The sequence below is a fragment of the Saccostrea cucullata genome, unplaced genomic scaffold (assembly GCF_032062105.1).
Source record: "Saccostrea cucullata isolate Sc308-1 unplaced genomic scaffold, CSIRO_AGI_Scuc_v1 ctg9691, whole genome shotgun sequence".
NCBI lineage: Eukaryota > Metazoa > Mollusca > Bivalvia > Ostreida > Ostreidae > Saccostrea > Saccostrea cuccullata.
The window spans coordinates 7,456-24,662 of record NW_026924657.1 but is presented as its reverse complement, the minus strand read 5'-3'; the positions used below and the strand labels follow the sequence as shown (position 1 = coordinate 24,662).

Here is a 17,207-nt window from a genome sequence, read left to right as displayed (position 1 = left end):
AACTTATGTGGAAACATCCTCAGGTAGTGTAGATTCAAATTTGTTCAAATCATGACCCCCGGGGGTAGGGCGGGGCCAAAATGGCCGACCAAAGTTTTACATAGAAAATTATAGGAAAATTCTTAAAAAATCTTCTTCTCAAGAATAGCAAAGCCATAATTGATCATATTTATATGGAAGCATCCTCAGGTAGCGAAGATTCATATTTGTTCAAGTCATGACCCCCAGGGGTAGGGCGGGGCCAAAATGGCCGACCACAGTTTTGCATAGAAATATATAGGAAAATTCTTTAAAAATCTTCTTCTCAAGAATAGCAAAGGCATGAATGGTCATATTTATATGAAAGCATCCTCAGGTAGTGTAAATTCAAGTTTGTTCAAGTCATGACCCCCTGGGGTAAGGTGAGGCCAAAATGGCCGACCAAAGTTTTACATAGAAATATATGGGAAAATTCTTTAAAAATCTTCTTCTCAAGAATAGCAAAGTCATAAGTGATCATATTTATATGGAAGCATCCCCAGGTAGTGAAGATTCAAGTTTGTTCAAATCATGACCCCCGGGGGTAGGGCGGGGCCAAAATGGCCGACCACAGTTTTACATAAAAATATACGGGAAAATTCTTTAAAAATCTTCTTCTCAAGAATAGCGAAGCCATAACTGATCATATTTATATGGAAGCATCCTCAGGTAGTGTAGATTCAAGTTTGTTCAAATCATGACCCCCGGGGGTAGGGCGGGGCCAAAATGGCCGACCACAGTTTTACATAGAAATATATAAGAAGATTCTTTAAAAATCTTATTCTCAATAATAGCAAAGCCATAATTGATCATATTTATATGGAAGCATCCTCAGGTAGTGTAGATTCAAGTTTGTTCAAATCATGACCCCCGGGGGTAGGGCGGAGCCAAAATGGCCGACCACAGTTTTACATAGAAATATATGGGAAAATTCTTTTAAAAATCATCTTCTTAAGAATAGCAAAGCCATGATTGGTCATGGGACTATTTTTGGATTTAAACTTTTCAATAAACCAATTGCTACTTTTTCCTAGCCACAGTGCTCAGGTGAGCGATGTGGCCCATGGGCCTCTTGTTTAACTTGAGCACTCTATGTTGTGATGAAAGAGAAAGGTGTCTATTGATAAGGATTTCAAGCCAAGTAATATTCTTAGATATTAGTGGGAATCATCATGAATCCTTGCTGATGTATGAAGACTGGCAGTATAGAGTAAATTGTTGATGCATGTATGTATTACAGATTAGTATTTTTGGCATTGCAGGTAATATTTATTCCTAAATTGGCTGGTGCTTATGTAGCAGAACTGTTGATCCATTCCCACAGATTTACGCAGGATAGAGCGACAGGATCTACATCTTACCCCACAGTGGTCACAATCCAGGCCATAGCAGAAAAACCCAAGATTGAGGTAACTTAGAATGAACCACACTGGTTTAACTGTCTAGACTTAGAGAAATGTCTTAGTAGATGCTCTCACAGTGTATCAATTTCATTAGAGGCTGTTATAAGCATGTAACACAATGTTAAATTTTGACAGGTCCATGGGTATGGTTTGGAGAACCGGGTGCTGAACTTTGGGCAGGTGACCTGGGGGAGCTGTAAATTCCTGACCCTGGGGATTGTTAATTACGGACAAGCCTCACTCCCACTCAGGCTCTCCATCTCTTGTGTAAGTATAGGATATTTTAAACTAAAGCAAGATGTTTTTAATGTGTATGTAATAATTGTTGACATGTGCATGGGAAAGAATATAAATAATGTTTACCAAAACTGTTATGTTTTATGCATGAATCCTATGCATGAACCTTTCATGTAAACTTGTCTTCATCCTCTCTTCATTTTAACTGACAGAGGACAGAAGGAATGTTTTTAATATACATGGTGTTAAAATACAGAAATGTTAATAAAATTTTGATATATAAAAAAAGGTTCATATTTCATCTTGTTCACTGAATGGTTTTTGCTTCAGGAAATTACTTTATTCTCTGAACTATATGATTGATTTAATTAACAAAGAATGAGGTAGACTAAAGGCCCCTTTGTGGTCCATACTGCGTATGCTATTAATTGAATTCATTATTGATTTTGATGTAAGTATTATTTTTGTTCAGAAATACAAACTATATTTCAGCTACTGTAGAAGCACAAATATTCGTGGGGGATTTAATTTCGCTTATTTCGTTGTTAACAATTTTCCACGAAATTAAATCCCACACGAAAATTTATATGACTATATATTGAATAGGGTTACTCTCAAAACAACGAAATTAAATGCCGACAAAACTATTTTTTGTGACAAATCAGCGAAATTTTATCCCCACGAAAATTTGTGCTTCTACAGTATTTAAACTTTTATTTCAAAAAGGGTCTTTACTATACCTTGTTCTTTAGTGGTACCAGCTAATGTGATTGATACCTTTGATCTGACAAGAACTGTTTATCTTAATGATTATAATTAAACCTGCTGTTGCTGGTGATTTTCAGACTAAGAACCTTGGCGTTGTAGGTATCTTTAGTGGGTGCTGCACTTCTCTGTATTGTACACTCATCATATTTACCTAGCATTTCATTGTATACTTCCCTTCCCTTGTCATATTGTGTGATGCGTAACTGAATTTTGAGATTCTTATATTCTAAGATTTGATTAAAATAAATGCTTCAGCAGCTTTGATGTTTATTTCTCTGTACTTTTCCTGATAAATTATCTTATAGTTTTCAAGTTAAAAAAACGTTCATAATTCTTGTACAACTTTTACATATGAATAGCAGTTCATTAATTTATGTCTATTGATGGAACATTTCATTCAGATTTTCCTTCTTCACATTTTTTTTTTCATTTTAAGGTTGTCTAATCCAACACAAACTTGAGAAGCACTAAAAAAAAATACATATTAAGCAAATTTTCAAATAAAGAAATGACTAATAACACACAAACTAACAATTTATATTTAACTTTATGGAGAGTGTCAATGTTTTTCCTAACCTTTGTCAGCATTAACTTTTCTGTCAATTAAAACTGATTGTAAGTGATATGGCAATTAATAATGAATTTGTGTGTATCTCTGACAGAATAACATCCCTTGGCATTGCTTCTCCTTTGATCGTAATGGACAGAATTCCACTCTGGGAGATATTTCCATCATCTCTAGGAGTAGCCGCCCACAGTCGCCTGCATTAGGAAAGACAGTGGTCACACTGTGCATCCCGGGACGGTCAGCAAAGGATTCTGGGATCACGGAACAGGAAGTCAGAGTCTGGTGTCGACCACCAGACAAGAGAATAGACAGAGGTATCTTATCGTACTTTTAATACACCCCTAAAGTTGAATTCTGTTTAACATTTCCTCTGCTTTTCTGATTAATGAGAAACTTTTATGCTAGCTTTAATTGTAAATTGTGAACTCTATTGATTTTTTTCACAGCATTGGCCCAGAATCCTCCTGATGAGATGACGGCACGGATTGACATTGATGTGGACACGCCCACTGCTAATATCCCTCCCCTCAGAACAATAGATTTACAGGCCATAGTGGGGGTAGCGAGACTTCACATCCCTAAATACCTGGAAATGCTCAAGTTAGAATCCACAGTCAGACAGGCTGCTCGGGATTCTATAGCTTTGAAGAACTACGGGAATATAGATCTAAATGTCTCTCTAAGTATTCCGGATCATGAGGATGTTTTCAGAGTCCGTCCAAAACAAATCACGATCCCTCCAGGACAGGAAAACGAGGTGGTGGTTGAGTTCTTCCCCTTGGAATCTGAGATAAAAGCACTAGAAAGGTAATTTTATATTATATTATATTTCCCATTAAACATGAATGTTCTTCAATAAAGGAGCAAAGAAATGAGCGTATTTTGTGAACAGAGCTTTCATTAAAGGAAGGGCTATACATGTACAAACAAGACTTATTTCTAAAAATTGTGAAAGGATACACTTACAACTCGGAGAAAAATGTTCAATAAAAGCAGAACAGCATTTATGTACCTATCTATGAAACAAACATTTCATTATCAGTGGTCTTCATTAAACTTATTCTGTGTAGCAGGTCTTTGTTCTATATATTTGTTGATTGTTGTTACAGTGTTCTGTTGATGAACGTGGAGCCTGATGGACCACTGTATGAGCTCCCTGTTCTGGGTAGTGTGGTGACCAAGAGACAGTCCACTCCTATAGTCCTCAGTGACCGATGCTTCATCTATTTTGGTGGTGTGGGTATTGGAAAAGCTATGTAAGCATGTCATTTTAAACAGATTCTGTAATGTAAATCTGTGTACTTAAAAATCATGAATCGAAGCACATAAAATTTACAGTTTGTCTCTCTCTCCCATCTTTCCCGGTTTTAAAATTTTAATGCATTTACATTTTTAATATATCATTGATTACTTAATACCTAAAAGTGTTTATCATTCCAGGGAAAACAAGTTCCGCTTGAAAAATCAAACACAGTATCCTCTGAAATTAAAATTGGAAGTTCGAGATGAAGCACACGTTTTCAAGGTAAAATATTCCCTCTTGTATCAGATGTGACTTCTGTTACACTTTGTTCTTTGAAAATGGAAAAGCTTTGTGAAAATACAGTACATTGAATCATTTTAAAACATTTTTAGTTACACGTGTATATTTGTATATATTGAGGAAATGTGAATGTACCTATATATATTTTATGTATAACATTAAAACTTTGTCCTTTCAGCTGAGAACCTCCTCTATTCAGTCTAACAGCCTGACAGAGATCAGAGACGTCATTATTCAGCCTCTGGAGACCTACCCTGTATATGTCACCTACTCCCCACTCACAGCGGCACTGAACTCCGGCAAAGTTGTCATCAAACCTTATGATACGGCGTACAAGTTCTCGGTAGGTCATTTTAGATCTAAAAAGTGAAATTCATATCAGAAACCCACCGTGTCCAATGAATATACTGTAATCCAATTATTAATTGCAACAGCTTTTGAAATCTATCTGAGACAAGCAATTATCTTGATTGAAGAAATATTTTACATGAATAAACAAGTTTTATTTGTACAACATACTATTGTCACAGTTATTTACTGTATATGTGAGGTGTAAGATGAAATCATATTTATTTGAATATCGTAGATCCCTGTGTCTGGTTATGGAGGAGTTGGTAAGCTGGTAGTGGAGGGAGCCAGTATTGCTGACATGAACAGATACTGTCTGGACATGGGGGATATATCACTAGGTCAGGAGACAGGGGAAAAAATCATCGTACGGAATGTCGGCTCAAGACCTGTCTATGTCAAACTGATGGCCTACACAGGTTTGTTTGATTAGAAAATGTTTCCACATTTATCTTTTGGAGTAGAGGGAATAATTCCCCCCAAAAGAAGAAGTGAAACCACAGTGTGATGTACTTACAGTTTTACCTCTGTGTCATTTCAGGGTCAAATTGCAGAAAGGATAATATCTCTAGTAAAGTGTTGGTTGAACCCAGTGAGTTTGTCCTTGAACAAGAGGGAACAAAGGTATGATTATAACTTTCATTAGATCACAGTTTAGATCAATGAACTTTGCTATCTTGAATACATAAACATGCAAGTATCTTAAATACCATGGTTTCATAGAAGTTATGTGGAGTATCAATGACTTTTCCTTATGAATTTTACCCCCAATGGCTCAAATCCCTCTGATACATGTACTGTAGAAGTACTTTTTTCCACGTGGTATTAATTTACACTATGTGTTTTTCCAGTCACAAATTTTCCGCGGAAATTTGTCTAAGCCTACTTAATATAAATGTAATGCATACAGTGACAGTCTGAAGAATCCACGTAATTTTCTACCCGCGGATTAAACAGAAATTGAGATTCCGCGGAATTATGAACCCGTGGAAAAAAGTATGTCTACAGTATTTTGAAGGGTTTTTTCTCGGTTCCATTAAGTTTGAGATATTGAAGTTGGACTGTATACATATTTACACAAGTAATTTTGTTTTATTGTCAGTCTGTGATAATTGTGTTGAACCCCTCTGATCGAGAGACATCACTGTGTTCCAACAGTAAACAGATTGTGTCTACAGTAGTGGCCTTCTATGGCGATGAAATCTCCAGGCAGCGATTTAGAAGGTTATATTACAAGTTTACATCAACTAAATGTCTTATTATTTAACACGATTCATGAATTCTAAAAGATAATAATTTTTTAGACCAACAAGATAGTTCTTTACTAATCCTTTTTTCTTATTAGGGCCTTGAGTTCTTCAGCAAAGCCATACAAACCAAGCTCCTCTATTGATTCATTATCTCTGTCACTCAATCTGAATCACAGCTTCCCAGACGAGAACTTGGTTCCAGAATCCCAAGGTATTATCTTAAATAGAATTAATATATAGATGCTTCTCTATTGGTTAGTTTATTCATTTCCTTTCTGCCTTATTTTAAAGTTTTACTTTACTCTTGCTTTTATAATTTGATAGTCTTAATAGTCTTCATAGAGGATTTGTTTCATTTTCAGTGCCCCAGGAAGTGAACATGAACTCTTTGGTTGACACATTTTACAACACTATGTCCAGGCTATATATAGCTCTTGTGGGAGCACCCTCAGAATTTTCCCTGACTAAAACTCCCCAGATCCACCATGCTGGTAAATCTCCCATTAGTGCCAAGAAAGGTTTGAGAACCAGTGGTAGTCTGACTGGAATACCCTCCAAAGATCCTAACAGGTAGATGGGACTTCTATTCATTTTGTTAGTATAGTTTTAATTCTTAGATTTATATTTCTATGTTAAATCATATTTATTCATATGCATTTCCAGTCTTAAATTATCAAGTTACAATTCTGTAGTGTCAAGGAATTCATATATAATAATTTCTGTGTAAAGAAGATAAAATAAGGACTGAAGTAGCTGCAAACAGATTCAACAGTGATAGATGAATTTCTTTGCAGGTGTATATCTCCCCATAGTAATACCACCCCTCTACACAACTCCCCTCTGTTTGTCCCAGAGGAAGATGACAAAGACTGGACAGTGAAACCAACACAACTCATCTTCCGAGTCTCCAGTAAGTCTAGGTTTCTTCATTAATTAAGAGAGATATAAAAGCTTTAGTAATTGTAAACATTCAAAGAAAATGTGACCGTGTTCAAAATTTTTGCTAAGGAAAATGATATAGTAAAATACAACTTTTGTAAAAGGAATTTGGGCTTTATTTACATGTAATTTCTTTCAGAAGATGGAAAGCTTCCAATCCTGAAGTTTCAAATCAGTAACTTTCAAAGCAAATCAATGTTGTAAGTACATTATTAGAAAATAATTATATTTTAAAGTATTTTTTCTTGCAGAACTCTCTTTGAACATTGTAGTTTTATTGCTATATATCTTTAGATTTGTCAAATGACAACAAATTCATTGTTGAATCATAAAAGGGCAACGTAATTTTACAGTGACAAAATTGGTCAACATGCTCATAGATTATATAGCAGTTTGTACAGATATTAATTCACGTAATTACAAGCATAAACTCTAAAATTACAACACTTTTAACATACTTTCAATATTTATTTTCTGTAGATATGAGTTGACCTGGCCAGGCCAGAAATTAAAATTGACTCCAGAGGGCGGTGTTGTAGGACCTAAGTAAGTACATGTGCACCAATCTCACTGAATTAAAATGCATTGAAAACTTTAATTATACATGTGTGTACATGTACATGTACTTTGTTGCAATATATAAATTCTTTATTTTCTTTAATGTACCAGGGACAAAGTGACAGTGTGCATCAGTCCAAGTCCAACTGTGTACAAGTTAATCAATGAACTTCCATGGAGCGGATGTGTGCATGTCTCCTGTGGCCAGAAAACCAAGGTTACTTCATTACATTACATATATAACAAAGAGAAAAAAATCCTCACATTCAAATAAAGAGATTAATGTATGAATTTTGCAATCATGTGTTACTTTGCTATTACAGAAGGTGCAGGTCCAGATACGGACGGAGCTGGAGGACAGTCAGCCGACCCTGACCCAGACCTTGGTCCCGGTGTTCAGACCCACCGTGGGGCCCACGATCAGCCTGCCCTACGAGTCTAGTGTAGGGAGCATGATGCAGACCTCGGCTCATAAGATAGAGTTCCCCATCACCAAAGTAGGAGAACAGTCAGGTAATGGAACTCTTCTAATAATATATCTGGATATTTTTGTATTGAATTGGATTTTCAAAAGCAATGATTCAAAGAAAGAAAACTGAAAAGTATAGAGAATGCATGTTCATGTTCATTTTTTTTACAATGTTAAAATTAATTTCTCAGTAATGAAATATTTGTAGAGACCAGCTTTGAGCTGACTAACACCTCTGATGAACCCATGCAGTGGATTGTCTCTTCTTTTGCCCCGCCATATGTCAAGGTAGAGTGTTTGGTTTCTAGTACTTCTAGTGTACTTTAATTTACTGATATAATTCACTTTCACATAAAACAAGTAATTTTTTTTATCTTAAATTCACAGAACACCTGGCACTGCTTTCAAGTAAACGTTGTAAATTTTCAATTCATATTTTATATTGAAATTATATTGTATATCTTTTTATCAATATACTATGACTTGTACTTTTTTTATTACTTGAAAATTTTATCACAGAAAGTGGTTATTTTGCACTTCTTTTCACACCATTATTTTACATTAGTACTATTTATATTTCTGAGATTTTTACACACTGTTCACTTGAACCTCACAGACCAAACTCATATTTAAGTTGCCCATGTGATATTTGTTTATGTCAGTATTGTCACTATAACTTTGAGCAGGGTGCAGACAGTACTAAAGATGTTTTCCGAGTCATGTATAAAGTTTTTGACTTCACCATCAAGTCGGGCAGTTTACCACCAGGAAAGAGTACTCAGGTAGACAAGGGTCAAAGGTCAAGCCTTTGTGTAACTGATAAAAATAGTAAATTTATGTTCAGTCATTCATTGTTTGGTATAAGAATCCTTAAAGAAGCAGTTTATTGTATTTTCCATTAATGTTCTTTTACATTCCTGTGACCAGAAATGTATTTATCGGAAAATGATGGGAGAATTATTTTGATTAATATACATGTAGGTAAATGTTGAGTTTATGCCAAGATCCAAAGGAACTTTCACACAACACTGGGATGTACAAAGTGCAAAGGATAAACCAGTTCGACTGCAACTCACAGGGGAGGTAACATACAAGAATTCTTGTTATTTATCAAATTATCATAAAGGTAGATTTATTATATTGTCCAAGAGAACATTTCAGAAAGTTGTAAATGTTATCTTTTTTGCAGAGCATTGCTAATGATGATGTGCCTGGTAGTCAGTTGTCGTCATACAGAGAGGACATGACAGAGAGGTTCCAGGAAACTGGACACAAAACTCATAAAAAGTATGATTTCTGGTGTTGAGATTCTGAAGTTAAAAAAAAAATTGGAGTCTGACAGTTTTCGATTTTATATGCATGAACAATGCAATGAAATAACTGTTGCCAAGAAAATCCTGCAAATATTTGTGAAGTTGTGTATATTGTGTGTATCAGTATTTATTATTTTGAATTGTTTATTTGGTATTGTCAGGATTAAGGATGATAGGCCTGTGATTCTGAAGAATGAGGAGCTGGGTTTCCTCCCCTGTTTAGTGGGTCAGTCCCAAGTGGCCAAGTTACAGATCGCCAACAACTCCACATCCCCCCAACCAGTAAGTCATCAGATAAACTGTGATATTGTAAGGTTTATATGTGATAATTGATATAATTCTTACATCACACTACTACATGTAGATAAGATATTGATCTGAATAGTTCTCTTGTCTAATCATACTTTCTGTGGTAATAAAATCACTAGAAAGTATGCATTTTCTTTGGTGGAGAATTTTCTAATGTTGACATGCAAACAGCAATAGATTATTTTGTCAACTTTAAATATTGTGTCGGGAGAAAAGGATTTTTTTTGTGGAACAATGAGATGCATTTAAGCCTATATTCAACTTAAATTGTGTCCATATAAAATGATGTCATGTTATATTCATATTTTTCCACAGATTGAGGTGATTCCCCCACAGCCACCATTCTATGTGAAGCATATGAGATTTGAAGTAAAGTAAGTGTGATCAGCATGTGTCATATATATGCTAAAAAATGTGTTTATGTATTATGAGTGCAGCTGTTAAGTATTCATTCCACTTAAATTTCCACTTGTTATAAAAGGAAAAATAACAAAAGAGAGGGAGGGATGGGGTACAGTCTCTTCCAGAGAATTTTATGTAAAATAACTTTTGTGTTTAAAATGCATTACCTTTGATGTATGCCTAAATTTGATACTGATAGTCAGTGTTATATGTATACCTGTTTATTTGTATAGGAGTAAGAAGTACCTTATGCTCCCTGTGGAATTTCGACCTTCAGAACCAAACAATTACGAGGGACTGATCGTGTTAAAAACTGGAATGGGATACAGTTTGAGTGGCAAGTTACTTGGTCAGTGTTCATCATAACAAACTCAACAAAGATATTAGCGGGAGATAAACAGAACAGCCGGTTATACATACATTGTGGGAATTTTTTAATGTGTTTTATAGAAAGGCTTTTGTCTCATTCTTCCATTGTAAAGTACCAATTTAATATACTTACATGTATATATATATATTTAAGAAGCTTTAAGATTGATGTAGATAATATTACATGGATTTGAATCATGGATTGCCAAGTTCATTTGCTAATTTGAATTATCCATTTTAGGAATATTTTTTCAGTACAATGAAATAAAAATGATATTGTGTAAATAACCTGTCAGAAAACAGGATCAACTGAACTTTGTATTACATGGTTTGTTGATGACCTGTGTATACATGTATATATCATTTAATATGATTGGTGTGGCAGCTTTCAATATGCTCTATTATTCAAATCTGTTCTCTGGTTTCTCATTTACTTCAGGTGCTGATTATTATAATCTACTTTGCATTTAACTATTTATCTAGAATTAGAAGCATAATCTTTTTTTTCAATTAATATTCTTTTTAAACTATTATTTTGTCAATGCTTTATCCTTTTGGTTGTAAATCTTAGGATATAAACATGTACATTGTATTTACACGTATCTTTTGATTTTCTTTATATATATATTTGATTACATTTTCTTGGACAAAATTACTTTCAAAATGCTTGATGTTTGTTTAAACATGAAAGCATGATAGTGATAGGTTCTGTGATAAACTTGGTGCTTCATAAGTGAAGGCATTTACATTTTCTAATTAAAATCCTAAAGAGAGAGAGGGAGTGAGTGAGAGAAAGAAAAAGAAAGATAGACAGAGGGAGGTATTGTGATACTAAATTTAATTTTTCTGAAAAGTCTCTGTCTAGCATTGTCTAATTTTTCAAGATATCTTAGTAAACCTTCATGTGTTCACAGATTGACATACCTCAGTGATATTCAGTATTTTATAGGGTAGAATCAGTAATATTTATAAAGGATATAATGATTTGATTTGAATAATACAGAAATTAATTGGACACCAGGCATTAGGTGTCTGTTTCAGCCATCCATCTCCGTGGTTACAGTAAATGAAATAGACAAGAAATGGAATAAGCAAGGGAAAGCAGAATTCTAGACTAACAGTAATATTTTTTTCTTAGCTAGTCCTTTCAAAGTATGAATGCATGAAAAACTAATGGATATGAAATGTGGAAACTTTTATGTTGATCTGAGATCTCTAAATGGTTAGTAATAAAGGACTTATTTATTATTATTTAAAAGTGAAGTGTAGTTAATGACACTATGTAGAACATGCTTGTATATTTATAAGGTTGAAAGATTGAAAATAAATAGAATTATGATTTGTCTGTTCTCCTTCATTATTCTAGAGGTGTTCAAACTGAAAAAGAGAAACAGTAAATATCTCCCTAATAGTCTTTGATGGGAATACTGAGTACTCCGTTATTGCATTTGATGTGATGATGTCTCTCCCAAAACATTATACACCCCCTTCCAAGAAAAAAAATACCTATTGTTGCTAACTTTATCTTCCAATTGCAAATTTTAAATTGACCTGATGTTAAGTATTGACCTTGACCCAGGGTCATTCCAGGAAGTTTTAGGTCAAAGGCAGAAAAAAATGCATCCAGTTCATGTCCATTCTTTAATTGATTCTAACATAAAGTTGATACTTGACAAAAATAATCATAATTTGAGAAATTTTGGCACTTAAAAAGTATCATTTTGATATATGTGGGAAAACACTGGAAGTTTATACTTCACATACTAATATTATGTCCTAAAGGTGTGTCCTGGCCTTGAACAAAAGTATTTTTCACAAGTTCAGTGTCATGGACAGAAAAAAAATGGTATCCAGTTTGTAACTTTCTCCTTGACAAGTATTGTACTTTGACACTTTTAACAAATATTACTTAAAGAGGAAGGTATGTCATAACTTGACTCAAGGTCAAGGTTATATTGGCAAGTTTAGGGGTAGGAAAAGTTTTTAAAAGATGTCAGTAATTTCAGAGAAAATTAGATGTCAGTAATTCATTAAAAGATCGCTGATGATGACCAAAGATTTTTTTTTAAACCAAGGCCTTTCTAGCAAGTTCAAGGTCACATTAAGATAATTATACATGGTTTCATTTCACAAAATTGCAGCAGGGCTATTTAAAAAAAAGTTATTGCTTTCTAATGTCTGACTTTCTTTTTAACCTTCAGGAAACTTTTATTTTAAATCCAGAATTTAAAGGTTTTAATGATGGACCAGAACAGGTATCTGTAGTATATTTTTGTGAGATAGGTCACAGATCCTATTTTATTCTCTAAAACAAGGATAAATCATCACCAATATAGAAAAGTAACCTTTTATCATTTCAATTTTCTTCAAATCTCTCCTTTATGGACTGTGCAAGGCTACTTTGGGGCTCTACATATTTATAAAGGAGACAAGATGTGATGACTCGTCAGTTATAAGGTTTTTCCAGTGGGACCTCATGGTCTACAAGTCTTCTGTATATTCAAGATATATGTGGATTATCAAGGGTAAAATACTTAAATATTTAAAAAGAATAAGTGTTTGATACCTCCAAATCTAAACATATCCATGGTACATTGTATTTGAGATATCGGTGTTTGAGACAGCCAAGTTCAACTATAGTAAGAAATATGAATATTAAATTAATATCTATAATGTTTTGTTCTGGTATGATTTTCAAACCTTATTTTAGTGCTTGTCAATTTTGTCAACATCATATTAGAGATTTATCTAATGATTTGAATTTTTTTAGTGCTACTGGATATTAAAACAGCAAACAGATGCTGTAACAAAAAAAACAACACTTTTTCATACATATTTATTTGTTTTTTGCTTTCAAAACTTCTATATATAATTATTGTAACACAAAAATTGACATTTAACATGTATATCTCATGAACATAACTCTGTCAAAAAAGGGCAGAATTTAATACAAAACTTGCTGTAAATATGCATTTTCTCTAAATAAAATTACAATACAAAAGATATATCAATCTCAGTTTCATAAAAAGTACTTTGTTATTAAATGCAAGTGAAAGTTGAGGTAACCCATTCAAGAATAATTCCGCGCCCCCACCAAAGAAGAGGGGCATATTGTTTAAAAACAAAGTTAGTAAATATCTCAATCTATATTATCTGACCAGTGGCCAGTACTGAGAAAAGGTTTTACATCAAAACCAGCATTAAACATAGGAAATTTGGATATTACTACACTAACCTTGATCATTTTCAAATAAGTAGGCCAAAGGTCATACATATCAAAGAAAGGTTCAAAATGTTTCATAAATGGCTGGCAGGATCTAGAACATTGATGAAGTATGATTCCAAATGTTTTTAGTTGATACAAATTTAGAAATATTAAGATTCTTTTAATAGTTAGCATAAAAAAAACGAGTCATTTTTCTTATCACTTTGATTTTTTAAATGAAATTGGTAGAAAATAATTTATTTTAAAGGAAGTTTCATAAACAGTGGTGGAAGCGCCATGACTCTTTAGTATTTCATCTTCGCTAGCAAAGATGAAGTATTTCAACATACAATAGTGTGTCACACATAATGTGACATTAAGTACATTGTACATTAAAAAAAAATTAATAATCAAGGACTCTCTGTTGGAAATGTGGGCAGATACAATAGATATCAGAAAATGACATCACAGCAGGAAGAATGGGACAATGTACAGTATGTGTATGCATGGGGGGGGGGGTCACACAAAAACTATGACTAAATAAAATATGGCTGTTTGAAATGATTATCTGACAACAGCAAATCTAAATAAAAGAAGTAAACTAAATATGGCAGGCTTCAAATTAATTACAAACACAAAATGTATATCCCAACAGTTACACTAAGTGTACATCACAGATCTAGAAGCTGTTAACATCAAAACACAACACAAAATAAATAGGACTCTTGTAATAAACAATTCAAAAAGATGCACACTACAGACTTTAGTTAAAACTAAGATTCACAAAGGCACTAGTTAAATAAAATAATAAACTTGCCTATTTTATTTGTTTCATGAGCACATTTTTATTCTTACAAAAACATATTTAAAATGAAAGCTTTCTTTAATCTCATCAACATATAAACTTAATATTAATCAACATTTTGAAGCTTCAAAAGAGAATTCAAGGATAATGAGAATCTACTCAGAGATAAACAGATCAGTTTTATCTGTGGCAACTGAAGGAGGAGTCACAACTGAAGCAGCAGATGGAACCAAGAAAGAGGCAATATATAGCAATATAAACATGATAAAAGGACAACAAGCATGTTAATGTGATTAGCTGAGACAAGGGATATGTACATGGTAAATGAGATGCACCATTAACAGTTACTGTGGAATGTTTGCAGTAGCATGCGATACATTTCCTAACTCGCCTTGACCTTATGAAAAATTCCATCAAGCACATTAATTATCATTATTTATAGAAATAAAACCTTATATATATCAAACGCCATTATTGATTATTATTCTGCTATAAAGTTTGACCAATGAATGTTTACTTGATGTTTTTTCCCCAAGGGGATGTTATTCCAAATTGATACTTTTAATTAAATGATAACACTTAAATGAATCAACAACCATCAATATCTATTGCACTTTGTAAATGTTCAAGAAACAATAAAAGATTACATGATAGGGATAGTTCAAATACATCAATATTTCACAGGGTGGATATCTAAATACAAAGATTGTTTCAAAATACAAAATAAATGGAGGTTGTAGGCTGCATTGTTGTTTGTGCACAATTTACAAAAAAAAAAATACAGATTTGTATGTGGCACTGATAAAAAATAATGTAAAGCAGAACAATATCAATTATTCATTTTGTTTAACTGTGGCACCTTATGTCACTAAAGAAAAACTAGTGCATTTCTTTTTTAATATGAGTGCTTGTACCAATATATTCAATACTGGACACATTTACTAACAGGTAGGATAACACTGGACAAAACAATGCCATAGAAAAAAATCTGTATACAGATTTCACAAAAATACAATAATAATCTTTCTGAACAATTAGGATCTAATTTGAAGGGGGCGTGTCCGAGTGCTCCTGTTTAGGAAGAGTCTCTGGAGGAGGCGGGGCTTTCTCTTTCTCATCCACTTGATTGATGTCTGCTATCACGTCAATCTTACTGACGACAGGACGCTGAGTCTGTGATCTGTTAAGGTCTATTCCATGTTTGACAAGCAGGCCTTTTAACAGTTCTATCTCTTGTTCCTGTGTAGTACAGTACTCTCTGTATTTAGCCAGTTCTTTTTCACATGCCAGACGTAATCGTTTCTCTCTCTGAATCTTCTTTTCTGCTTGTTTTTTAACTGACACAACAATGCCTGTAAAGAAATAAAAATCAAATATGGTCATTGGAAATTTCAAGAAAATTTAAATACAAATTTGAAAAAAAAAATGACTGCAAAGTAAATCTTAAATTTGCTTTAACTTTCATGAAACAAACAATAAAGACTTGCCATTCAATATCCTAGTCACTCTCCACAATCGCAGAACAACTAAGAGTCCCGCACCACTTTCAGGCCCCTCCTTGTTGCGGAAGATAATATCGAGCACAAAAGACACCACCACCACAAACGCATCAAACAACTCCATCTTATGGCGAAAAAAACTCAATCTATAAGCATAAATTTTGACAAAAATCTCTACGATGAACACACTAAGTATGGCAAGACTAGAGTAGTGCAAGATCTTAGGAGCCAGATCACTCCCCTCCTTGTGCTCAGAAACTTGAATGATATTCATGTCAAGGAGGAGCTCCGCAATCACCAGGAGGGAATCAAGAACCACCAGGGCAACAACGATAATGTTAAACTTGTTTGTGTGAAGTATGTAGACTAGACGTTCCCGCATATTTCGAAACTCCATCTTTTCATCTGAGTCTGTTGTGATTGAACTGTTCGAGTCTTCTTTTTCAATGACTTTCTCCAGATCATCTTGAAGCTTTTGAAAACCCTCCATCTGAATCTATATAACGGTAAAAACATATGATAAAAATTTACAAAATGAAATATGGTAAATAATAACATCATAATGTGGTATAGACCTATTAGAAAAAATATATATAAATTTTCATCATCATAAACAGGTCACAAAAAATTAAAATCTGCACGTGAGGTTACACCCCCTTCTTAGTTTGCATACATATAGTGATATTTTCCTCATCACTTACCTTCATATCTGTAGTAATTATTCACAAATTAACAGAATTACCAGGATGACAATGTTACCCAAAGCAAAATAGGCAAGGTACAGTTGATAACCATCAATATTGTTTATTTACAACAAAGAGCAATATTGTGGTCTCTCAATTCTCGATCTGTACGAGAGCTTGACGAGATCAAGGAAACTAAGATCCAAAGTAGGGGCCTAATCTGTTTCCGGATTAATCAGGTGCCCCACCCCCTCCCTGAAAAAAAAGTTATTTGTGACTCAATACAACTGTAGAAAAACAAACAAATATGAAAGATTCTCCACTTTAAATCCCGCCGATTCGGCTTTGGTCCTCAGCAGGTCCAGGTCAATGCCCTTTGGAGGGCCAGAAGCGACCCCCCACTCCCCCGAAAAGGTTTTTATCAATTTTAAAGTTTTTAAAAAATTATTTTTAATATAGACCTCAACGTCTAAATTGAAGTAAATTCGCAGTATATTTAGTCATATATGATAATCTCTTTA

At 33.8% G+C, this 17,207-nt stretch overlaps 2 protein-coding genes across 2 annotated transcripts; one reads left to right on the top strand and one right to left on the bottom strand.

Annotated features, from left to right (window-relative positions):
- Positions 1-1,280: 1,280 nt before the first annotated feature.
- LOC134266978 (centrosomal protein of 192 kDa-like) lies at positions 1,281-11,837 on the top strand (the record flags this gene model as incomplete). Its single annotated transcript, XM_062749202.1, has 24 exons — positions 1,281-1,427; positions 1,557-1,688; positions 3,089-3,308; positions 3,441-3,801; positions 4,104-4,250; positions 4,435-4,519; positions 4,716-4,880; positions 5,124-5,304; positions 5,427-5,509; positions 5,988-6,109; positions 6,231-6,346; positions 6,498-6,705; positions 6,930-7,045; positions 7,214-7,274; positions 7,555-7,620; positions 7,744-7,849; positions 7,956-8,145; positions 8,310-8,389; positions 8,788-8,883; positions 9,083-9,184; positions 9,291-9,388; positions 9,576-9,696; positions 10,039-10,097; positions 10,359-11,837. Coding segments are annotated over 24 exons (3,195 nt in total), but the record flags the coding sequence as incomplete, so codon positions are not given.
- Positions 11,838-13,530: 1,693 nt separating this feature from the next.
- Positions 13,531-16,861, bottom strand: LOC134266977 (voltage-gated hydrogen channel 1-like). Its single transcript, XM_062749201.1, has 3 exons — positions 16,705-16,861; positions 15,992-16,499; positions 13,531-15,856 (listed from the first exon to the last, which is right to left on the bottom strand). The coding sequence occupies exons 1-3, from the start codon at positions 16,708-16,710 to the stop codon at positions 15,546-15,548; spliced, it is 825 nt and encodes a 274-aa protein (XP_062605185.1). The 5' UTR covers positions 16,711-16,861; the 3' UTR covers positions 13,531-15,545.
- Between the last annotated feature and the right edge of the window lie 346 nt (positions 16,862-17,207).